The 26,353-nt window shown below is 40.5% G+C and overlaps 1 protein-coding gene and 1 pseudogene across 5 annotated transcripts in view; one reads left to right on the forward strand and one right to left on the reverse strand.

Moving 5' to 3' along the window:
• Window positions 1-2,995: 2,995 nt before the first annotated feature.
• LOC149319944 (serine/threonine-protein kinase LATS2-like) overlaps window positions 2,996-26,353 on the forward strand; it is a 61,412-nt gene continuing 38,054 nt past the window's right edge. For 3 of the 5 annotated variants that reach the window (XM_089512627.1, XM_089512629.1, XM_089512630.1), the window contains exons 1-2: window positions 2,996-3,218; window positions 22,245-22,895. In XM_089512627.1, the coding sequence (XP_089368753.1) occupies window positions 22,554-22,895 (342 nt within the window). In that variant the 5' untranslated portion in view covers window positions 2,996-3,218; window positions 22,245-22,553. Of the gene's footprint in view, window positions 3,219-21,889; window positions 21,961-22,244; window positions 22,896-26,353 lie in introns of those variants that run through there. The other 2 variants (XM_089512628.1, XM_089512633.1) reach the window with 2 other exon arrangements.
• Window positions 25,282-26,222, reverse strand: LOC149319945 (stromal membrane-associated protein 1 pseudogene; annotated as a pseudogene).

Raw genomic sequence — 26,353 nt, forward strand, 5'->3', positions numbered from 1 at the left:
CAATGGAGCTTCGAAAGCTTGCGTCATGTATTTTGTGCGTTTTGGTTGGCTGACTAAAGGCATCACAGTCTTGTGAATTTTGGATGTTATTATGGATTAGTTGCCTTCTCCCAAGGACTAGATTAATAGGTGATTTAGCGCGGAGTTAACGCACTATTGTTGTTGTGTGCCTTCAAGTCATTTCTGATTTATGGCAGTCCTAAAGTGAACCTATCGTGGGGGTTCTTGGCAAAGTCTGTTCAGAGATGGTTTGCCATTGGCATCCCCTGAGGCTGAGAGTATGTGACTTGCCCAAGGTTACCCAGTGGGTTTCCATGGCCGAGATGGAGTTGAACCCTAGTCTCCAGCGTCCAACACTCAAATTAATTAAAATTAATTAAAAATCTAATTAAAAATAATAATTGTAAGCTGCTCTGATAGCCTTTAGGGTTGAAGGGCGGGGTATAAATACCACAAATAAATAAATAAATCAGCATTTTCCTGTGTTCAGGTAGAGATAGCTTGCTATACGATCATTTCCATCATACATTTGACCCTTTTAAGGTTGTTTTTTGATGATTCAAGTAATTAAACCAGGACCATTTCAAGACACCCAGAATGTATTGTCCGAACAGGAATGCTGGTGGATACACACAATTCACACCACTCACTCAATAGTTTATTCGGTCACTGACCAGTATAAAATAATATATATATATATATATATATATTCTGAGATAATAGTATGATGAAAACAGTTCACTTATGGGAACACAAGTCAGAAGGGCAAAAGGGCAAAGTCAGATCAAACCTGGTTTCTATGGCTCCAGCATCGCAAGAACAAAGTCCAGATTCACAAGGTATTTTTCTCTATTTCCCTTCCAATACATACAGCTCTTGGGAGGACAGTAAGCCAAGCTAAATAAATGACAAAGCTCTCCTAAATTTGGGCACTGTAACACAATATAAACGAGAAGCTGGTTGTGATACCACCATATGAATATTTACCAATACATAATTAGAAAAGGTGGCAATTTCAGTCCGACGTTCGATATCCAGAATCCTTTGCCTTACGACCAGTTTGGCTTAATCTAATCCCAACTTTAGGATCACAGGCTATTTATCCTCATAGTTTGAATGGAAAAACAAGACTTAAGTTGTTTCCTTTCAGAATGCCAATGTATGAAAAAACAAGACCTAAGATTAGTATTAATATAGAAGCTGCACCTTTATTTTACCAACTTGCCTTTCTTTCCTGTTTTTAACAGGCGTCACACATTATAAATTAGAATAGTTACTGTATTGTTATGTGTTATTTATATGCATTGTGCTGCTATTTCTTAGATTGTCTGCCATGGGCAGCTTTACTTGCATCTATCTCATTGTTGGCATGTAGAGCAGTGTGTAGATAAAGCATAATAGTAATAGTAATAATAATAGTTCACTTGCTTTCCTGAGTTTACATACATGCCACTCAATGGAGCTGTAGCCACAGTGTTGTGGGCATTGCGTACGATTGCAGTGATGTAAGTTGTGTCTTCAGTGTAATACTGTTGGTATGTGAGCCTGTTGTTTTGCTCCACTTATACGCTCCCTATGCGTTATTGTTTATATTTCGTATTGTTGTGTGAGGAGCATCTGTGTAGCTGGAGAAACCTCACCAAGACGAAACGGAGACTACAACTTTGATTTAGCACTGAATTTGTTTTGATTATTGTAGCAATCAAATGCTATTTTCACATACTGTTTTGGTATGTTTTTAACTGTATGGTGTTTCTGTTGTTGTTGTTGTTGTAAGCCGCCCTGTGTCCCAGGGGCCTTGGGGAAAGGGCGGGATATAAATATAACAATAACAACAATAACCTTCTGCCGGGCAAGTTCAGCTGTCTGTCAGGGATTGTAAATGTTCCCAGAGGGGGAACGTATAACTCTTTGCAGAGTCAGGGATGCTTGGTGCAGAGTTCCTGCATGGCAGAATGGGGCTGGGCGGGAGGGCCTTGGCTTAATTCTATGAACCCACTTCCTGCCAAGGAAACCCCATGATAATGTCGCCCATGACGCCGCAGCTGGGCCTCCAACCCTGATCTCCTGGGCCCTAGTCCCACCTTCAGAACCTCTGCGCTACTTGAGGAGGGCCCTTCTATCTCCGCCCACTACTCTGAATGAGGAGGAGGAGGAGGAGCCTGAGCAGAACCCCACCCACCTCTGTTGACGGGCAGCTGGCCCCGCCTCCCCCGCTCGTGCGCGCTAAATAGGGAAGAGGAGGCGGAACTTTCTGTTTCGCTCCGCCTATCGTGTCCTTGACGGGCAGCTGGCCCCGCCTCCCCGGCTGGTATGCGAAGGGCTGGGCGCTGGAATGACGCCAATAGCTCCCTTTGCCTGCAATTATGAACGTTCTTTAGAGGGAGCAGGAGAAGAGAGCCAGAACTTCAGTTTTAGTCCCGCCCACCCTGCCAGTTTGGCCCCGCCTCTCCGGCTTGGAATGCGAAGGGGGGGCGGTGGAAAGATGCCGCTAGCCTGCTGTTGTGAACGTTCTTTACAGGGAAGGGAGGAGGAGGCGGGACATTGACTTCGGCCTCGCCCTTGACAGACAGCTGGCCCCGCCTCCTCCGCGAGTGTCTGCTATTAAGAACGTTCTTTACAGGGAGAGGAGGAGGCGGAACTTCGACTTCAGCCCCGCCCACCCTGCCCTTGCCAGGCAGCCAGCCCCGCCTCCCCCGCTGTAAAGAACGTTCATGATAGCAGTGGGAAGGGTCCTATTCGCGTGGCGCAGAGGTTCTTCCGAGGATGGGACCACGACCCTGGAGGCTAGGGTTCGAGTCCCGGTCTGCGGCTTGAAAGCCAACAAGTCACACTCTCTCAAGCTTGTTATTACCGTTTCTGACTTAGCCCCGCCCCCTCCACTATTGAGGGCCACCTTGTCCCCGCCTCCCGGGCTTGGAATGCGAAGGGAGGGGCTCTGGAATGACGCCGCCGCCGCCGGAGCCCAGGCGGGGGGGGGGCGAGGTCACGTGGGGCGAAAGGAATGCTAACAATGTGGAGAACGTCCCAAAGTGCTGCGCCGCTGCGAGAGAAGAGGAAGAAGCAGCTGCCTTCGCCTTCGCCTTCTCAGCGCCAGAAGAAGAAGAAGAAGAATGGAGGAGGAGGAGGGCAGCGGCAGCAGTAGCAGCAGCAGCAGCATTGCTAGTATCATCCGAAGGCATTGAGAGGGAGAAGAAGGGAGCGTCAAAGCGGAGGAGGTGAGGGCGGGGCGGGTTGGCAAAGTACAGCAACGCCCCTAATCCACAAGCAGTCCCCTGTCCGGTGGATTCTGGGTGTTGTCGTACTTCTGGAGCTTTCCTTCCCCCAAGAAAAGAGCCACACATCCAAAAGGAGCCCTTATTGGGTGGATGATGGGTCTTGTCGTACTTTTGGAGTTTGTTTACCCCTAGAAAAGTACAACAAACCCGCAAGGAGTCCCTTTTTAGTGGATGCTGGGTGTTGTTGTACTTGGGAGTTTGCTTACTCCCCCAGAAAAACCTATTATCCTATTACTGAAGGGATTCTTCCCCGAGCGTTTTGTTTTTCTTTCTTTGTTTCAAATTGTTAATGTAAGTACGTATATTTATTTACTTTGGTGTAAAAATGTTTGTGTCTTAAGTCACAACACTTACTAAGAGGAAGACCAGAGTAAACCTAAGAGTAACGTGGACAAATGCATTATGGTTAAGACAGCTAGCAGCTCTTTTGTCTTACAAAGTGAATAGATGCTTGTAATCTTAGCCAGGTTTTGTTACTGTTTTGTCGAATGTCTTTCTCCAAAGTGGAGGCTCCTTGGTGGGTTTTGGGTGTTTCTGTATTTTATCAATGTATTTATTCTATTCTTTTCTTACTATGTGAATGATAATGATTTGTATTGTGTGAATTGGGGCACGTGAGTGGTGATATTAATAAAGGGGGGCATTGGGGTATTTCCCCCCAATCATTCTATTCCCTTCTGACTTACTAGAAAATGGTGTTTTATATTATGATATTATAAAGGTAGCAAGTATTTTTAACTGTGAATGGACATTTTGATATGTGTTTAATGTGTTGCCTAACGGTCTGTTGACTGTAATAATTTGACTTATGGCGACCCTGTTTTGCGGTTCCCTTGACAAGTTTTTCCGGAGCGAGGTTGCTATTGCCATCCTGAGGCTGAGAGAGTGTAGCTTGCCCAAGGTCTCCCAATGGCTGAAACAGGATTCGAACCCAGGGTCATGGTCCAAAGCTCAGACCACTGCACCATACTGGCTGTGTTCCTGCCCCCTTTTGCCAATGGAGAGGTCAGAACAATGTGGAGCAACAAAGCATCTGTTTGGGGGTCTTGTTTGTTTGTTTGTTTCTTGTGTGTCTTCAAGCCATTTCTGACGTATGGCGGCCGCAATGCAGTGAACCTGTCATGGGGTTTTCTTGGCAGGCTTCTTCATATAGGGTTGTTCTTTTTGCATTGCTGTCCTCTGAGGCTGAGAGAGTGTGACTTGCCCAGGGTCACCTAGTGTGTTTCCATGGCCATCTCCAGAGTCATAGTGCAACGCTCAAACCGCTACACCGCACTGTCTCTCTCATTTCATGATTGCACAGGTATAATTGTGTGTCTATTGAGCACAAGGTGTGTCACTGGCATGGGACTGTTTTCTTGATGCACCTTTTGCACCCATGGCAGTTCTCCAGTCTCTTGCTGACCCCAAAACCACCCCAAACCACCTTTTCCCGGGGCAGCAATTGCATTAAAAAGCCAAATTTGTTTTGTTCATTATTTTGCAGTGTATTAACATATGGGTGCATCTACACAGTAGAAATAATGCGGTTTGACACCACTTTGAGCGCTGTAGCAGCATCCTGTGTAATCTTGGGAGCTGTAGTTTTACAAGGTCTGTGGCTTTCTCTGCCAAAGAGTGCTGCTGCCTCACAAAACTATGAATCCCAGCATTCTGTTGGATGGAGCCATGGCTGTTAAAGTCGTTTTAGTGGTTTGAATGTTGGGCTGTGACTCTGGAGACCAGGGTTCGAATCACCACTCAGTCATGAAACTCATTGGCTGACCCTGGCTGAGTCACACTCTCTCAGCCTCAGGAGAAGGCAATGGCAAACCTCCTCTGAACAAATCTTGCCAAGAAAACTCTGTGATAGGTTTTCCATAAATTGGAAACAAAGGCCCACAATAACAGCAAGTTAAAGTGGTGTCAGACCGCATTATTTCTACAATGTGGATGCCTCTGTGGGGGTTCTATTAATCTGCTGTAAACTGGCAGTACTTTTATGTTGCTGTTGTTGTGTGCCTTCAAATCGTTTCTGACTTATGGTGACCCTATTATGGGGTTTTCTTGGCAATGTTTGCTCAGAGGAGGTTTGCCATTGCCTTCCCCTGAGGCTGAGAGAGTGTGACCTGCCCAAGTTCACCACTTATTTGGGATTAAACAATACAGAGTAAAGAAAATAAGTTTGATTTGTGAGGATCTGGCACACAGACTCACAGGAGTTGTGGGGTGCTGTGGCCTGATCCTGCGCGGTTCCCTCAGAAGTCAGCACACTCGAGTTTATGGCGCTGACTGTTGAGGTTACTCAGCCCAAAAAGTGATCTTCGGGGCGGCCCCACCTGGGCTCCTGAAGAAAACCCTGGTCCAAAACAACACTGCAGAAATAATCCGGTTTGAGACTGCTTTAACTGCCCTGGCTCAATGCTAGGGAATTCTGAGAAATACAATTTTGTGAGACATTTAGCCTTCTCTGTGCCACAATAAACTACGATTCCAGGGATTCCCTAGCATTGATCCAGGGCAGTTAAAGTGGTTTCGAACTGGATTATTCCCACAGTGTGTTTTGGACCTCTGTGAGAGAGGCCTTTCCGACCACAACTCCTGGCCGCCTCCTTTTCCTCCTCCTTGGAAAAAGTCAGCCAGCGCTGAGGAAGCTTCCCTGCTGGTCCCGAAACTCAGGCGGATCTGCAGACCGCTTTTGTGTAGACCGCTTTTGTGTACAGCTCTGGGGGAAACCTTTGGGCTAGTTTCTAGTTTCTTCCTCTCTCCCAAACTGGGACAGTCCTCCCTGACATTTTCCTAGTGCTGCCTTTTGGTGTTCTAGACATGTGTGTGTATTAGTGTATGACAAAGAGAGAGAATGAATGTGAGAGAATTTAGGAGTGTGACTGACCCTTATGTTTCTCTCTCTCTCACACGCATACACAAGTATGTAGTAGTATGTTTATAGCAGTAGTAGATGTATTTGAAAAGCAAGGGTCAACGGCATGGGTAAATTGTCACATACAAATTTAGCCCTGCCGCTGATCCTTTCTTTTCACATACATACATACTACTACATACTTGTGTATGAATTCAGAGATAAAGCCACGTTACTCTGTAGAATCAATATGTAGAAAGATCTTGTAGCACATTTTAGACTAAGTAAAGAAAGATGTTGGCAGCATGAGCTTTCGTTAGACTTAAAGTCTACTTCCTCAGATGGATTTTGCCCAAATGCATTTGAGAAAGTAGACTTTAGTCTATGAAAGCTCATGCTACCAATTTCTTTCTTTAGTTAGTCTAAGTGCTATAAGATCTCTCTACATAAATGTGTATATGTGGGAGAGAAAGAGAGAGAAACATAAGGGTCAGTTGGACACCTAAATTCTCTCACTCATTCTCATACTTTCTCTCTCACACATACACACACAAACACATTTAGAACAAGGCGTTCTGCTGATACACACCACTATATGTATGTGTGTGTATATATATTTGTGCTGTTGACCACCCTTGAGTCAAACTTGACCTGTGGGGACTCTGTGCAGGAGACGTCTCCAAGACTCCCTGTCCTCCACTGCTCTGCTTAGGTCCTGCAAAGTCATACCCATGGCCTCCTTAATAGAGTCCATCTACCTGGCATGTGATCTCTCTTTCTACTTCCCTCCACCTTTTCAACATTATTGGTTTTTTCCAATGAGTTGTGCCTTCTCATCATGTATATATGATGTTGTTGTGTGCTTTCAAGTTGTTTCCAACTTATAGTGACCCTAAGGCAATCCGGTGTCTTCTTGGCAGATTTGTTCAGAGATTTGCCATTGCCTTCCTCAGAGGCTGAGAGCATGTGACTTGCCAAAAGTCCCCCAGTGGATTTCATGACCAAGCAGGGAATCAAAACCTGGTCTCCAGAGTTGTAAGCCAGCGCTGAAACCACTATGCCATCCAGGTGTGTGTATGTGAAAAGCAAGGGTCAGCGGCATGCCTAAAATGTCTCACACAGTTTATTTTGAGATATATGCATATAAATTGAATGTTACTACATCCATTTTAAAAACAAAGATCAGAAAGTTCACACATTAAATGCTCACCCTAAATCGGTCAGCTTCTGTCCTAATAACTCTTTGTATTCTGTACATCACAGTATAAATGAGTTATTTTGTACTTCTAATGTTAATTATATCACCTGGGTAATAATAATAATAATAATAATAATAAATATTATTTATTTGTATATTTATTTATATGCCACCCTCTCCCCAAAACTGGGACTCAGGGCGGTTTACAAGATAAATTGCTTTTAAAACAACTAAAAACATAGAAAAGTGTTACATTGAAATAAAATTAAATTATTATAATAATAAAAAGATAACATATAAAAGAATAAAATATATTTTAAAAGATACAAGATAAATATACAAGATAGTGAAGATAAACATCTCGTAGGTATTTACAAAATACCTACTAAATGTTGTTAACTGCCCTAGAGTGGACACTGACTCATGGTGACCCTGTGGATGAGACATCTCCAAGACCCCCTGTCCTCCACTGCTCTGCTTACGTCTTGCAAATCCATGTCTGTGACCTCTCTGATTGAGTCTATCCATCTGGCATGCAATCTTCCCCTCTTTCTACAACCTTCTACCTTTCCTAGCATTATTGTCTTTTTTAGTGAGTCATGCTTTCTCGTGATACCATCACCTTATAAAGTATATCTTCAATCTAAAATCCACAAAACAGTGATAACCTTTATGGGGACAACTGAAATGCACACAATTCACGTTTTCAAAGCTCCATTGGCTTCTTCATCAGGTGTTAAAAATGACACAGGAGAAAAACAATTGTGACAATGTTAGTCACAAGTCTGCACTTTCTCAAGATGTAGTTGTTCTCAGTTCAGGTGATATGGAGGGAAATTCATGCAGGCCTTCTGACCATGTGGGTACCACAGGAAATAAAATGTAAATTCCATTAGCAAGACAAATGAAACCGACTGGGTGACCCTGGGCAAGTCACACTCTCTCAGATTCAGAGGATGGCAGTGGCAAAACCCCTCTGAAAAAACTTGCCAAGAAAACCCATGATCGGGTTGCCAAAGTCTGAAATGAATTGAAGGCACACAACAACAAGTCAAAGAGATGATCCTCTTGAGCTCCATGTTGCCTCCATCCTTTGTGAAGCTGCAATCTCCTTTGTTAGGCAGAGAGCACTTAATTTCTTCAGTCCAGAAATGCCACCATCCTCAACTCTCCATCTTTTCAGTCTCAAACTCTTTTGCCTGGAGAATCATTATCTACCCACTTTTTCCATCCTTTGTCAGCTGGGACTGAGGTTTTAGGAAGTCAAAAAAGAAATATTTAGAACTTCCACATCTTTTTTGGTGTGCTCCTCTGCCACCAAAGTTAAATTGACCACTGCTATGCAGGTGCATGTTCACATAGAATCATAGAGTTGGAAGAGACCACAAGGGCCATTCAATCTAACCCCTGTCGTGCAGGAACTCTCAGTCAAAGCATCCCTGACAGATGGCCATTCAGCCTCTGTTCAAAGGTCGCCAAGGAAGGAGACTCCACTACACTCCGACGGAGTGTGTTTCACTGTCTAACAGCCCTTACTTTCAGGAAGCTCCTCCTAATGTTGAGGTAGAATCTCTTATCCTGTAGCTTGCTTCCATAAGTTTCAAGATTAAATCTAAGAAATGTTCACACATGACACTTCAAACCCATTGTGATTTCCTCTTTCAAATGTAAAACTGTACAATTGCTGGTAGAAATTTGGCCTTGAAATGCTTCCCTCTCTTTTCTGTTCAGCTTTAATGGGAACAGGAGACCTGTAGTTTTTATGTAAATATGTGAGGGAGGCAATCATATCTCTGGATGAACCCCATATGGTGACAAAGCTGAGAGTACAGGTGTGGTAGGATGGTTTTTTTGGGGAGAGGTGGTTACACTTTTCTTTGCTGGAAGTGTGTTTTTAAATGGCAATTTTCCTTTTCTCTCAAGCATAAGACTTGTAGACGTGTCAGATATTTGGTCTGGGTAGTTCTAATTCTCACTTGCAACAACCAACAAAAATGTTGCTGATTATATTTGCATCTCTAGTCCTTCTATTAATAGTGTCTGGATCAAATATTGAACCACAAGTTAAAAGTTAACTAGTTTGTTTGATAGCCAGCCTGATGTAGTCCTATGAGTGTTGGACTACAAATCTGGAGATCAGGGTTCGATACCTCTGGGTGACCTTGGGAAGTCATACTGTTTCAGCTTCAGAGGATGGCAATGGTAGGTCCTCACTGAACAAACCTATGATAGGCTTTCCTTTCGGTCCCCCCATAAGCAAAAAATGACTTGGAGGCACACAACAACAACAAAGTTTGTTTGGGCACACATTTTTGTAGCTAAATATCTACTTTATTAGACATAGACTCATCTCTGGGATATAAATAAAGAAATAAAATTATGCCTCAATAAATGTGTCTTTGCTACATAAAACAAATACAGCTGTTGCTCCCGAAGATTTATAGTTAAAAGTTGTCTTAGGTCCAAAACACACTAGAAATAATCCAGTTTGAGACTGCTTTAATTGCCCTGGCTAAGTGCTAGGAAATCCTGGGAATTGTAGTTTATTGTGGCACCAGAGCTCTCTAACAGAGAAGGCTGATGTCTCACAAAACTACAGTTCCCAGAATTCTCTAACATTGAGCCAGGGCAGTTAAAGCGGTCTCAAACTGGATTATTTCTGAATTGTGGTTTTTTGGACTTATTCTGATGAACATGGAATTGGAGGAGCATAAAATTAAAAGTGCAGTCCTATACATACTTACATGAGAAGAAATTAGATTCCTTTGTTGAGTTAAATAGAACTTCTGAATAAACAGTGCATGTCATAATATTGTGCTCTGATAATGCACAACATTTTTCTATTGCAACTGTTGTAACTGTTTTTAACATTTGTAAGCCGCCTTGATCATTTTTTTGGAAAGGCGGGGTATAAATAAAATTTATTATTATTATTATTATTATTATTGCCATTGCTATTTCTTGTTATTGTGTTCTTTAAGTCATTTCCAATGTATGGTTACCCCGAAGTTAAACTATCATGGTGTTTTCTTGACAAGTTTCTTCAGTGGAGATTTGTCATTGCCATCCTCAGAGGCAGAGTGTCTATGACTTGCCCAGTGGGTTTGCATGGCTGAACCGGGATTCGAACCCTGGTCTCCAGAGTCCTAGTCCAGTGCTCAAACCACTACACTTTGCTGGTTTTTGATATTGGTATAGAAGCTTAAGATTAACATCAAATTAATCTGGTAGAATGCTTAGAGGAAGTGAATTCAATTGCTGAGAAATTTTTTTAGTGTAACTTGAATGTTTACAGCAGTTGATCTGGTAGAAAATATTACAATCTTTATTTTATAAAGTGTAATGATTGTTAATACATAGCTAATAAAGTTATTAGCTAACAGATTGTTAATAAATAGTGCTGAATTGTTAACAGATTGAGGAAATTATCATCTGTTGATTTTATTAATTTCTGCAGTAATGAGTTTATAGCAACCATAATTTGTATAGATCTAGTTGCATTGCAGGTTGCTTCTTGTTGCATAGTTGGTTTACAAAGCCTGCAGCCTTTTGTGTCTGATATTTCCAAGGTTTCCATACATGCTGCAGGTTATGCTGGGCCAAACAGCATATCTTTAGAGAGATGTGGAAATGCATTGCATATCCATGATTGTTTGTACATCTTGAGGTCAGGCTGGGACATCTAGTTTCTTGCTTTTCTCCTTTTCTTCTGGGCTCTCATGAGAATTGTGTAATCCTGTGTTCACTCCATATGTCTGTATCACTGACTGTAGCAGAGGAGCAGTTGATGTCATCTGACAAATTTGCTAGGTTGCACAGTGGAGTAGCATATAAACAGAGCATGAGTGATTGAAAAACACCAGCTAAAGGGAAACAGAGTCACTGAGGTATGTCTTTGGCTTAAATTTTAAGATAGAGAAGTGGACTAGACTGGTAACAAGGATGTAGTTTGCGTAGTGTAGCACAGTGATTCCTCTACATTTGCTGGGGTTAGGGATGTTGATGTGGAAAAACCACAAATAAAAAACCAATAATTTTAAATGAGAAAACATGTTTCAAGGAATCTCCAGATCCTTCAGTGCAACCCTATGGTCAACATCTGCCAAAAGGTGATCATAGAATCATGCTGGAGGATCTACAAATGCATAGAGAAGTGTTTTCTCTAGGAACTCTATGGTCAACTTCTGGCAGAATTGCACTGGAGAACTTAGAGATTCCTAGAGAGAACATATTAATCTAAACCTCAAATAATCAAATCCGCAAAAGTCAGAGCCACAAATGTGGAGGGCCAACTGTACTGAATCGTAAGATTTAGCCTATATACAAGACTACTTCTGTGTAGCAAATTAAACATCTGAACATTCGTCTCCTTCAGTTTCTAGGAGAGAAAAATATTAAAAGAGATTGCCTGAATCCTTTGTGTGAAGACAGTACAAGTCAGATACTTCAAATCTACAATAATATGAATATCAGTGAAAGGAAGTACTGTCCGTGGACCAGCTCCAGAAATATTCATATTGACAGTATAGTCTGCTGTATAACTAATGGAGGATATGCCAGTGTCAGAGAGAATGTGGGAAATCTGGCTTTTATTTATAGCAAGAATGGGCAACCTTTGGCCCAAGGGCTGGATACATCCTGCAGGAGGACCCACCCAGGCTGCCACTTTGCCTTAATGCCCGGATTGGAGATAAGGGATTCTCTTTCCTTCCTCCTACACTGCAATGAGGCTGTTGGTTATTTAGTTGTGACACTGAGAACTGTTGTATGCTAGACTGGTATATTTGACTAGGTAGGCTGTGGTTTATTTTTTACAATAATTGTACATTTTTCCCTTGAAAAACTGCTTCTCAACATGAAAAAAAAGGGGTCATGTCCTGCTTTTGTGCTTTTTACTGAAACCATGGCAGTGCACATAAGCTCAGTTTTTTGGAGAACTTTCTTTGTTTGGAAGAGAATGCCTCTCTATTCTGCCCTGGAAAAACTCAGTATACTAGGAGTGGTCCATCTACTTCAATGTTTGACATTTTGAGGAAAGCAATATAAAGTGGAGGTGCAGAACCCATGAAGAAGCCTGGGGTTGGCATTTGATTTTCAAGGTCTGGGGTTGTCTTTTAGCATAAAAAAATGAAAGGATCTCTGATAACAAAAATTCTGCATATCTGCTGGTTTGCACTGGGGTGAGATTGACTGTTAGTTCAGCTGAATAATGCAATACTGTGTAACTCTTATCATGTCACTTTCAAATCTTACATAATTGTTTATATGAAACTTAAGCATTATCCCATACAGCAATCTACCAAACTCTTAGGAACTGGGAGAGCTGCAGAGTTGTACATTTCAGAGGGACACAAAATTAGGTATACGTTATAAAAATGTGCATGAATAAATGCATACATTTAGTCTATTAATTAAAAATGCTTTAACCATTTGGAAAAATGTACAAAAATGTGTAGATTTTGAAAACAAAATAAAATCACACACATATACCCATGCTGGAAAGAAACAATTAACCTGCAACTTAATATAGAATCAGAATAGAATGAGAATGATAGTTGGACACTGAGAAATGCAGCAAGAACGGAATCTAACAGATTTTAATGTCCCTTTTGATGGCCTGGTTGGGATTGCAGCGTTTCTGCTAGGTGGGTACAGTAAAATATCTGCCCTTACAAGGCATTTGCACATTGATTGCTGATAATCATTTCTTAAAATGGAAAATACACTTCTGTTTTGTGTTGGATCCCCCAAATTCTACACTACTATACATGTAATCTTTACCTAACCCTTTCCATTTGGTAGATGGGCTTCACTTGATCACTAACCCAAACATGGAGCACCGCATGCCATCTCCTGATTCTTTCCTGCAAGTGCTACTTTCTGTTGATTTTGTCACACATCTCAAAAAGTTGATTGTATAAATAGCAGTTAATAATACAAAAGAGTAATATTTTTGTCTCTTTTATCATCCTGGCTCCTCTTGAGAATAAGATGCTGATGTATAGATGGGAAGTGACCATTTCTTCTTGTGCTTGTCATCATAAAAGTAGTACAAAGTACGTATTGTCTTGATCAGCAGCCTGCAGTGGTCTACTTGCCATGTCTAGAAAAGAGACTGAAAATGTTGCCTTAGTTGGCTGGTTAGACTCAGTATGTAATACCTGCCCAAGGGGTGGTCCCTTGCATGGACTTGCTGTGCCTTCCAGGCTTGTCTGTCTGCTTTTAGTTATTCACCAAAACAAGAGTCTAGATTTGTGGAGTTTCTGTCTGGGGAAAAGGTGCAGGATTGGCTCAGAGCAGAAAAGTAGCCATGTTGACTGTGATATTCTCAGAGCTGTTTCTTACCTGCTTATCCATCTTGATCAATAGATGTAAATAATAAGATGGTATCTGTAATTTGATTTCCAATTTTTTAAAGATAAAATTTGTTTATTGACATTACACAGTTAATAGGATAATTTATTCACATGCCAGAAATCACCAGTGCTTTGCACCAGTAAACTGATAAGGAACTTTGTGGCATTGGTTTGAGATGAACTATTTTTAAAACAGCCTAAGTGAGAAGATTATGTGCCAGGATTTCCCTCTTAATCCCCATGTTTATGTGGCTGCAAATAAGTAAAGAATAGTAATATGTTACGGTTTAGAGAAACCAATTGATAGTATCCCTCATTTGTGTCTAGGGCAATGTAGTGAGTTGGGCCTCTGTCACCAGGCAGATGGGTTTTAGAATCCTTATTGGCATTATGGCCATTTGTTAACAGCTGTCCAGTGGCATGAAAAAGTTAATTGGTATTGGTGATCTTGTTTGGTACTTTTTGCATTAGCTTGGCAGTTTGAGGCTGGGATGGATTGGGGTCATTGAATGGTTGCACAGTTCACATCACTATGGAGGAGAGATGCGTTACACTTGAACACTTTGATTTTCATTGTTTGCTTCTGCACTATATAACCGTTGGGAATCCCATCTTCCATTGGCCTCACCTTGGGGGCCATGCACCCTACCCCAGGGTCCACATACAGCAATTTCATGGCTATATATCCCATTTCATGGGGAATTTGATTACAGGTTGGGGAGTCTGGGTAGAATTAATTTGGGGACCCGATTCTTTAGTTAGCTTTGATGGGAGTTGAATCCCATTAGTGAAAGGACAGGAATGCTTCTGTGCTGTATACCATCTGCTGTATCGTTTTTATTACAAATAAAGCTTATCTTACAGCAGTAATGTGTGTCAGTGTTCAGCACTGGAAGAACTCTTGGGAAGGCCTGGAATTACACCCAGTTCTAGCACAGAAGAACTCGGTGCCATGATGCCAACAAGGAATCCAAAGCCAGTCTGCCTAGTGGCAGAGGCCCAGTTCACTACAGGCAGCAAATTTATTTTGAGGTATAATCTGAGAGAGAGAAAGTCACTGCTCTGGAGATCTTAAACATCTATCTACACATGTAAGACTGGCAGAAAACTTAATTGAATAGAAACATACAGCACTAGAAATTTTCTTCCATTGCACATACGAAGGGAGACATTAATCATTTGAGTTTTGGGGAATCTAGAATTGCAGTCAGGATTTAAAGAAAAAAGATCCCCCCCATTCTTTTATTATTTATCATTATATTTATTTATATTTCGCCCTTTTTCCAAAACTGGGACTCACAGCAGTTTACAGGATTAAAAAACAGTACAGTTAAAAACATACAAAAAAGGGTACATTAAAACAGAATTAAATTATTACAATATTGAAACAAATTACATGTTAAAAGAATAAAATACAGTTAAAAAAGTAAAAATGTTTAAAACACATAAGCAGTGCTAATTGAGTAAGGATTGCCCCTACTCTCTCAGTCTTAGATGGAGGAAAAGTCAGATAATTAAGTTTTGCTGGATGATGATGACATTTCTAAGGTGACTAATACGGCTTTAAACATTTTGGCTCCAGGAGATTCTTCACTGTCCACTGACTTTTGAAATGTCTGTGGCCTCATTGAAACAAATTAGCTGTGTAGCACCTAATTGAAATGCAAATCTTTTTGTTACAATTGAGCAATACCTTTATCAGAGGCAACCAATATCCCATAAAGGTTTTCTGTTTCTCCTGAACTCTTCCTCAGGTTAGGTCAGGGGTAGGTAACCTGCGGCCCGCGGGCCGGATGCGGCCTGGCGAGGCCTTGGGACCGGCCCCAGTCCGGTCCTGCCGCCGATTGCCGCCGGGGCCTTTGGGGGGGGCAATTGTCTATAGAAGCCTGAGAAACATGCATTTATATTAACATTTTTTTAAAAATCAGCAAATTTTTTCGTGTGTCCTCCATTTTTTTAAAAAAAGTGTCTTCCATTTGAAAATTTTGTCCTACATTTGTCCTGGTTTACTTATATATTTATTTTTTTTTAAAAAAAATTATTTAATTATTTATTTTTTGGCTTCGGCCCACCAGTTGTCTGAGGGACAGCAACCCGGCCCCCGACTCAAAAAGGTTGCCTACCCCTGGGTTAGGTGGTAAAAAAGACCAGGGGGTAGTGGAAGAAAAAAGAAAGTTCAAAAATTAGAATAGATGTTGTACCCATGAGATTTGCAGTCCCAAGGTGAGAACTCATATAAGTGGTTAATGTGGAAGTATACAATTTAGAGACAGTGTGGAATGGTGGTTTGAGTGTTGGACCACGACACTGGAGACCAGAGTTCGATTCCCAGCTTGGTCATCAAACCCACTGGGTGACCTTGGACAAGTCACATGCTCTCAGCCTCAGGGGAAGGCAATGGCAAGAAAACAACTCTGAACAACTCTTGCCAAGAAAACCGCATGATAGGGTCACCATAAGTCAGAAATGACTTGAAGGCACATAAAAACAACAACAAACTATTCACACTGGGACAAAGAGGCATTAAAAAAAATCTTAGGTACAGCATGGTAAAAACTGCTGGAATGTAACTGATTTTTTGAAGAGGGAAGGACAGTTTGCTGAACAAGGCAACTGCTATTCAGTTGCTCTGGAAAAAACAGCCATGGTATTGTTTGTCCATATCAGTTGTATCCTGAGTTCCAAGAACTGTTCCAGATTCCTTGTCTTTCCCATTGACAAAGAGCTGCCATTAAACATCCCTGCATATGGTCTTGTAAGGAATGAAGAGCAAGTGAACTGTATTTTGCACTGAGCTGTTGTCTGCAATAGTCCTCTTTAGGAATGCAATGCCTGCTTTACTGCCTGCTTTACAGCCATCATTAGCCAATATTAGTAAAGTCAGCCCTCTGTGTCTATGATTTTTTTTATCCATGGATTCAACCATCAATAATAATAATAATAATATAACATTTAATAATAATAATATAAAATTTATTTATATCCCGCTTATCCAAGGGATCGAAGCAGCTTACATTAAAAATCCATAAAATACAATAACAGCATGTTTCATTATATCCCAAATCCTCCCTAACCCTCCCATCCACAATAAAATACAATTAAAATTGGCTTGAAAATATTTAAAAATAATAAAAATTCCAAAAGCAAATGTTTTTGCCATTTTATATAAGGGCATCATTCCACTACACTACTATATTTATTGGGATTTGAGCATCCACGGATTTTGGTATTCCTGGGGAATCCTGGAAACAAACCCCAGTGGATACCAAGGGCCCATTTTACTCTGTTACCTTTGTCAAAAGGTAGGAATTCATGATACCAGCATAGATGTGGAGAAGGATTTGACATATAAACTGTCCAGGGAGTTGTAATGTTGAAGGTTAGCTTTTGTTGTAGCAAATCATTCTTGCTTTTATGAAGACTGAAATTGATGGTCCAATTCTAGTGCTAAAATCTGAAGCAAGAGCGTGGGAAGCAGCCTGTACGGATGTATGTTGAGGCTGGGATCCAAAGGATACACATGCGTCAGAGTGGATTGTGCATGCAGCTGCTGTTTTCCATTTGCTCTTCAACTCCAGGCTCTTTTCATTGTTAAGCAGAAATTCTTCTTTTTAAACAGATGCTAGACAATATAGACTTGCCACTGTTAGATGAAAGCAGAATTTCGGCCACATGTGTAATTCTTGTTTTCAAACTTCTGTTTCTTCTTTACATTCTGTGCATAAAGTTCTCTCACTTGTGCATTTCACTCCTCTTTAGTTCATTTGCAGGATATGTCCTTTGTTCCCTGAACATCATGATATCCTAGCAAGGAAAAAAAAGCTTCAGCTGTGCAAATATGACATATCTTAGCATCTCCCTACCCACCATTTTCTTTATGCAGCATGCAATTCCTAATTCTTTTGTGAAGACACAGCGGAGGTATACTATTGCACTATTGTATGCCAGATGGTTAGACTCAATAGGGAGGCCATGGGCCTCAATTTACAAGATCTGAGCAGAGCAGTAGAGGACAGGGAGTCTTGGAGATGTCTCAAACACAGGGTCATCATGAGTCTGGGTCAACTTGTAGGCAGTCAACAACAACAACAAATGTTGTACATGAACACTATGTGGCCCTTGTTTTGTCGCCCCCAATTTTGTTGTGCCAACCAACCCCCTAGCATTCTGTGTTTGAAGAGCCTTTAAACAGAGAAATACTAAGAAATGAGTATAAGACTTTGAAAAATACAAAATCAAATAATTGAGAGGGACCACAGAGACCAGAGTAATATGTTGATGCAAGCTGCACTTTAATGCCGGCACTGTTTAGGAAAGGTGGTGTGGGAAACTATTTGTGAATATAAACATGGATTGCAATGCACTGAGTCCTTCAGTGACAGTGGTAGTTATGCCCTAGTGGAATTGTGGTTTCATTTTGAACTTAAGTTGTTGTTTGTAGGTCTTGCAACCCCGTCATGGGGTACCCCCCTCCTTTTTTTGGAATCAGTGTGAAATTTGCCTGTTTCTATGTGGCTTTGGACAAGAAAGTATCCTGCCAATAGTTCCATCATTCTTACCCTACTGATCATGCAGGCTTGGCTCCCTTCCAGAGGAATGTGGACTGTTTGCACCCGCTGTGTGTGCTGTAGCTAGTTTGCCTGATGGAAGGCTTACCTTAAATGTGAGGTTTCATGTATGCATTTCTGTTTTTCCCATTTCTAAAGGTTTTTTTATCTTGCTGCATTGTTCTGTTTTTTTATTAAAGACTTTGCTTTGATAATAATAATAACTCAAATAAAACCAAACCTGAGTATTCATAATTTGTTTGTATGCCTTTAACTGTGGCTTGTAATCATAGGCCATCACAGTTTAGTACATGAAAATACAAAAAGTTGCAAGCAAATAAATAAATAAATAAATAAATCTGGCTGCAAATATTTCCCCACATATATTCATCCGACAGCAGTCATACCAGGAAAATTTAGATAAGATTTTAAAGACAATTTTCCCATTCCAGTATGAAAGGAACACTGCCCCCATCTAGTAGATTCCATAGAAATCAGCAAAAAAATTATATATTTGCTAAGATTTCCATTTATGAATCCTAAATAGTTGGCTTAATTTCTGAAAAGATCTCTCTTTGTGCTAATGAATGGGAATTGTGAAGGTGGGGTGGGGTAGCTCCAGAAGTATCTTCTTTATTTAGCTATACTTGTCCCTAGAAGAGGGAAGAGGACCCAGCATGGAAAAATGGTATGGCCTTGAAAATGGGAGGCTTTGTATTGCCACCCATCCATGTGAACACTTGAATGGTCTTGAGTTCAAAACTCCTGAGTCCTCTGGGTGCCTATTGATGGTTCCAGCTGCTGCATTAACCTTGTTTTCAAACACAAATCATCATTTTTGTGTTCTATCTGTGACAGTCTTCTTATATTCTTTGTTCAATCTGGTCTAGGTTTGACATAGTATTGTCACTAGTGTGTCATCCCATTTTCTGTGGAAGCTGAGTAGGCCTTGAATTCTTTACACATAAGTTTATTTTACAAAATAATATATTTGTAGTAGGAGAGTCAGCATGAGTGTTGCTCTAGGACCCCCGGTGAAACCCCCTGCTTGGACCTGGAAGCCCTCTTGTGACCTTAGGCAAGTTACAGTCATTCTTAGAAGGCAAAAACAAAAAACCACCTCAGCAAATTTTTCCAAAGAGATGCCATGATAGGTTTGTCTTGTTTTAGCTGTTTGCCTTCAAGTCATTTCTGACTTATCATGGGGTTTTCTTGGCAAGATTTGTTCAGAGGAGTTTGCCATTGCCTTCCCCTGAGGCTGAGAGCATGTGACTTGTCAAAAGTCATCCAATAGGTTTGTCTTAGGATCATCCTAAGTCAGGAACAAATTGAAAACACCCATCAAGAACTGATATTTGTACTAAAATATTGACTGAGTGTGTGGGGGAGAGTGGATGTGTTGAGCATTTTGGTCCTATTGCTGCTCCTATTGCTGTTGGTAGAATCTTGGCATTGCCCCAGCGACATCCTTTTCTGCCAGCTTTTGACTGGAGCAGCAAGGTCTGGTAAGAGATATGCTGCCACAATGGTATCATTCTGAGTTACTGCACAAATGATGTCTTCCCAACCTTCTATTGTTTCACAATAATATTTTGACATTTTAATTGCTGTATTACAGTTGTGCAGTGGCTTCTGCATCCAATGTTTGCTCTTTTTATTGCTCATTAGATTGAGTTGAAAAATAGTGTACACTCACTGTAGTTTGACTACATCTAGTGTTGAAAAACAATTACAGATTAAAACATGTCTTTAGTGACTTGTAGCTGAGCAATTACTTTTTTCTATAATTTTTAATTTTTTATTATATTATTATTACATCATATAAAATCTTTATCATCTTAACATACACAATGACTTCCTAGGCTACTGACTACATTCATATTATCTACTTCTTGTCTCTAACTGAACTCTACGCTAATATTTTTCTCCTATTGAAATCTTCAACTTCTCCTTATATTTTCCCCTCCCATCAACACGACATTAACATATGTTACCTTCCCCTGATATATTATCATCTTATCCTCATCATCTTACCACATCTAAATTACCTCAGTCTAACTTAATCTAATCTGTACTTTATTATTTTACTCTTTTTTAAACTATAACCCTGACCTTAATTATCTATAGTGTTACTCATTGGACAAAATGGTAATACAGAAATTATTTTTTCTTATCTCAACAATTTCCTTTCACATAACTCCTCTTACATCTCCATAATAGCATACATCTTATCTTCCTTCAGATTTTTCAGATAATTTTTCCATATTTCCCATTCCTCATTTATGTAGCTGAGCAATTACAAACAGATAGTTGGATCTGCTGTAATTTCCTAAACAATAAAATGTATTTTTATTTTCACATCTGTATCCCATTGTTTCCCAAAATCTGAAGAAAACATACATGAGATAGTACTATTTACATCTTCTGATTGGATTTTAAAATATAGATGCAAAAGGGAGGAGCAAAAGAGGGAGAAAATTGATGGAAAGTATGACATGAGTTGTGTTGCACTCCAGATGTTGTTGGGCTACTACAGTACCCAGCATTCCTTGGCATTGACTGTGATGACTAGGGCTACTAGGAGTTGCAGTCCAATAGCATCTTGAGAGTTATGATTATGAGCTGGGCTCTTGGTATCCACTGGGATTTTGTTCCTGGACCCCTCCCCTAGTGAATACCAAAATCCATGGATGCTCAAGTGCCATTATATTCAGTGGCATAGTAAAATGGTGCCCCTTATAGAAAATGGCAAAATCAAGATTTGCTTTTTAGAATGTATAATTAAAAAAAAATATTTTCAAGCCATGAATGGTTGAATCCATGGGTAAAGAATTCATGGATCTAGAAGACTGATTGTATATGTTGTCCATATATCCAAAAATATTTACATGGAGCTGATGTCTTAGTTTAGAATATGCATCCATGTACAGCTAAAGCAGTAAGTATTTCTGACTTTGGAATTGTGGATGGTGAATATTTGCCTTTACATCCTTGGAGTGGTTTAGCGATAGTAAGAACATACAGGAGACAGAAATATTAAGATACAAGTTGCAGGAATATAATTTAAAAGTGCTTATATGTCCATAAATATGAATAATTTATAAATTAATTTAAATCTAATTAACAGTTTCCCAATGGTTGATTTTCATAGGATAGACTAAGTCCTTATTCCACTCAGTTTGTACTTAATTTACATCAGATTTAGTGCTTCCCCAAAAATATGTATAAACCATACATTCTGATTTGAATTTTTCCTAAGGATTCAGATATTGTTTCCAGTACAACAGGAGTGGTTGGAATACTCAAAACAAATGATCCACATATTGTAGATACTGCTCTGCTATGCATTAGGTTAGATGATATGTGAACTACAATAATGAACATGGCAAAACTTCTGGATCTAAATCTCACAGCCAGTTTATTTCTTTTATTAAAAGATTTATCATAGAATTCTCAGAGTGGAATCACCGCATAGAGCTAGCATTGCATAATTGTATAAATCAGATACAGCTGATATAAGAACATATTCAAGCCTACCATCTGTATTCTTTTAAGTTAAGCTGCTTTAAGAATAACTTTCACAACGCATACCTAGTAAGTTTCATCATGTATTAGAATGCATCAAATGCAGGACTTCTTGGTCTAAATCCAGTGTTCTGTTCAACATTCAGGTGTTGCTCCTGTTCTGTTGAATCTCCTGCTCTCTGAGGTCTCCAGGCACCCAGAGCTATTTGGGAAAATGGTAAGAGCTTTCTGCTTGGGGAAAGATTTTAGATTTAAATCCAGTTGTTAGTTCTGTAGACTTAGGCCTTAATCTGTGGTTCAGTTGATTTAGTATAACATTTCTTGGACAGTTTTAAACATGATGTATTTCCATATTTTGCATGGTCCTTACATTTTATTGTTCTTTTCTTTGAATTTTATATGGAAAGCACTATATAAACAAAGGCATAATAAGATATCATGTTTTACCTTTTAAAGAAAACAAAGAGAACTACATAAAAGTATCTGTGTTCTCTCTTCTAGGCTCTGAAAACAGCAAGATGGAATGTCAGCGTTTCCCCCTGTCTATAGAAACTATAAAAACTGTGAACTGAAGAAGAGCAAGTGTGGCTGCTCTTTAAAATATGTGTCGTGCCAGTGGCTTACAAGGGACAAACCAGGACATAGAAGTGTGACACAGTCCCTCCCCCAGAGTTTTGCAATCCTACAGTGAAATTGTATTAAGGGATTATGATTTACAGCAGACTGATATCCTCAAGAACAACCCTGAATATCCCAGCGATTCTATGCAAAATAAGTTGGTATTTATGCTGAAACAAAACTGGATTAACCATGAGGCCAAAGACTTTTCCCGCTACTACTTACTCTGGCAACAGCAGACAAAGACTGCAGGAGATTCGGGAAGGTTTGAAACAGCCTACCAAATCTTTCAGTCAGGGATTACCTGTTGGACCAGGTGGAGAAAATTCAATAGACACTAAAATTCTAGTTGGGAAAGATGCTGCCAGGCAGCAGCAGATGAGACCTGCTGCCAAGTTTGGGCCTTACCAGAAAGCACTGCGAGAAATCAGATACTCCTTGTTGCCTTTTGCTAATGAGTTGGGCACCACTTCTGCAGCTGTTGAAGTCAACAGGCAAATGCTACAGGAACTGGTGAACGTAGGATGTGATCAGGTAAGCATCAATTTAGAACAGGCTGGCTCTAGAACTATGAAAATTTACACGTGGTGTAAAAACATACAAAGTGAGTTGCTTTGAATCATGGAAAGAGTAGCACTTGAAAGTAGCTAGTTACAAATAAATAATTTTGTGCCTGTCAATTTATGGTGACCTGTGGGCAGGGCCAAGGGACCCGGCATGGGCAGGCCTCCGGAGGGCTCCAAGGGCAATGGAGAACAAACACATGAAGATACAGTGCAAAGCTCAGCACGAGCAACTTTTACTGTGTAACTCCACAACATCTAAAAGAAAACCTAACCAAAGTCCCGCAACACAGATTACAGACCCACTGGGTCTGTCCCTGTCTTTTCTTCGATGCACATGTCCGACTCTTGGCTTCCTCCTTCTCTCGGCGAGACTCACCGCCTCGGGCTCTGCTCCTGCCCGCTTGAAGACCTTCTCAGCTATTTCCCGCTTGGCTTTCTCCCACTCCCGAGGGCGAGGCCCGTACTTCCAGCAGTCCCCTCTCTCATCCCACCAGCGACCCTCTAGGTCTCCTTCGCTCCGCTTCGGCCTAAAGCCCCACTTGGCTTGGTACCTTTCTTCCAAATCTCCTTCCCTCTGAGGGTCTGGTAACTTGACCATCAGGTGAGGTCCCACCCGCAGCCGACCGTGACTTCCTTGCAGCGAGATAGGACACCCCTGGTGAGCTGAAGATACCTCTGCCCTCACTGAGTCCTTCACCCCATCCTCTCTACATTCGGTCTCTCTTCCTCCTCCTGGGTTTTCCTTTGCCCCTTATATGGGCTTCCACATTTCCACTCCCCAGCTGAGGCTCCCCTGGTTCCTCCCTGGCACTCACCTGTCTCTCCTCTCCTAGCCCTGTCTTTTCCTCTCCATCTGGGTCCTCCTGCCCCTCCACCTCCACTCTGTCAGCCCTCCCAACCTCCAATCTCCTACATGACCCTTGAATAATGGGTTACTTGTAATTAAATCCCCTTTGGAACAACTCAGGCATAACTAATTTGTTTCATGATTTAACATCACTACTTTTTAAAAAAAAATGTATAATTTTGTACAATAACTTTTTTTAACTGTAAAGTCAGAGGGTGAGTGAAAACTAATGGCTGCTTAATAACTAAATAATCAAAGTAGAAGTCCATATCATATATTGATTTGTAGATAATATGTATAATAGTACCTATATAGAAAACTTAGCATTGCATCCAGTGTTCCAAGATAGCAGTTCAGATTCAGTGAGTCCCAAACTTTGGTCCTCCATTTTCCACAATCCCTAGCCAACTTGGCCAACAGTCAGGAATTCTTGGAGCTGAAGTCCAAAACATCTGGAGGACCAAAGGTTGGGAACCATTGAGATAGAGTAAATGGTATATTGATTAAAAATAAAATACCTTTCTCATAGTAGGTAAGGCAGAGTTAATCTACAGAGGAGTAAAAGCAGTTTCAAATGCAGCCCACAGATTGCCAGAATGTTCCGATTTGGAACTAATCTGTAATAGATTTTGGGTAAATTTTCATGTGTGGCAACTCTACATGCATGATTTGTATATTATATTCATACAAATTGATTTGACACAATGGAGCCAAGCCAGTACAGAATCATTTTTAATTTATTTCCTTTTTATAGGGATGCAACAGGCACCATAGTAAATACAATTACTGTCATAAACCTGGATACAGCTGGTAAAACAAAATTAAAATATTCAGTTAAGCAAATTACCCTGTATATATGCTGTGTAGCCTAGATTAGTCCTCCACACACAATATTGTAGCCTAATTGTGTATTTTGACACAGGATATCAAATAATTAATTGGTAATTTAAAAGAAACTGATGGAGCCACAGTGACATCCAGGTTTATCTCCTGTTCACTAACCACTTACTTTCACATCATTGTAGTATTACCACAAAGTGAGTAAGGAAACAAAATAACTGTTACACAAGGAAAAACATCCTTGAGTGATACATATGCACTTTCATTTACATGATTAATGTTTGTTCAAACAGTACTTTCAGGATTTGTAGGGTGGCATTTACATATTAGAGATAGTACTACTGTGATATCTGGTTCCCTTATATGGAAACATGGGATCTATAACTGATGAAAAAATTTGAGTATGTTGTTAGTCAAACAGCTCTTCTGAGATACATACTTTATGAAATCAAATGTATTGTGGAATAAAACAGCTATTGATGATAGATGTGCTCAACCTGCATTTCACTACATCAAATTTTTAAAGTTGGTACCTATATAGACCATAAAATCGTTACGGTAGTTAAGATTACTACTTAATATGAACAAGAAAATATTAATATAAGCAGTCCAAGAAAACTAGATGTATTTCACTGTGGAATGTCAGGTCTTGATCTACATGAAGCCTCTACTGCAGTTTTAATTTCCACAGTTGTGTGCTGAGACTCTCGCCTGAGGAACTTCCAGTCCATCTTGCGACTGTATTTGAGGGCTGAACAGAGCCCATCATGTTGCTGGAACAATTCAGATTCATTCCAGCTGCTTTGCTGATTCATCTGAGAAAAATCCAATTGAGTTTATTGATTTTGCTGCATGCCACATTTCTGTGGAGGAGATCAATTGCTCCATCCCCATTGTTACTTGTGGTTCACCAACATTTTGAGGAAGTCTCAGAGCAACAATTTGTGTGAGGACAGAAAAGCCATTTGGAATGCCCATGCCAACCATTATGCCTGCATTCTGTCCTATGTAAGGCACCTCCTATGTAAGGCACCTCTATCCAATCCTGTTTCCCATTTTCTCAGGGGCTGCAGGTACAGGCACTCCCATGGCTGGAAACGCCTGAAAATGTGCTGCTGGTTGGGAAGTAAAGGGCAAAGGCCACAGTTGCATGAATACACCTGGAGCATATGCCAATGTCATAGTTCCTGTGCCATACAAGTGACATGATGGAGTTCTTGGGGAGCAGCGTTGTTTTTTGTTTGTTTGTTTTTTGTTTTCTTTATTTGTTCAGTGAACAGATCAAGATCTCCTGATGCAGTAGGCAGAGTGGAAGTTACTGGGTTAGTGGAAGTACTCTGGGGAATGAGGTACAGAAATGATTGGTAAAAGGTTAGAAACCATTCCAGGTCATCATTGAGTTCTGTAGCTGAAGTGACAAAACTTCAATTTGTAATCAACAGGACTGTCAAGTCCCAAAAGATCAACAGTAAATACTGGCGCTTTCTTAGGACTAGCTTTAAGCTCTTGTTGCTGATCCTTGTTCTTTAGAGGTTTTTCAGCTCCTAAGCATTTCAAGTTTCTGGTTCTCTTTAATTTTCTCTTCCTCCTTCCCCCCCTTCTTCTCATGTTTATCCCTGATTAAAAAAAATTCCACAGCTTGACAATTTTTCAATATTCTTTTCTCTATTTACTTTTACCCAAATGCTATCCATTGGTCCCGTTTGATCATTTGCATGGATTTCTGTACAAGTGAATTT

The sequence above is a fragment of the Sceloporus occidentalis genome, unplaced genomic scaffold, assembly GCF_023333645.1.
Source record: "Sceloporus occidentalis isolate IW3139 unplaced genomic scaffold, rSceOcc1.0.p SCAF_2, whole genome shotgun sequence".
NCBI lineage: Eukaryota > Metazoa > Chordata > Lepidosauria > Squamata > Phrynosomatidae > Sceloporus > Sceloporus occidentalis.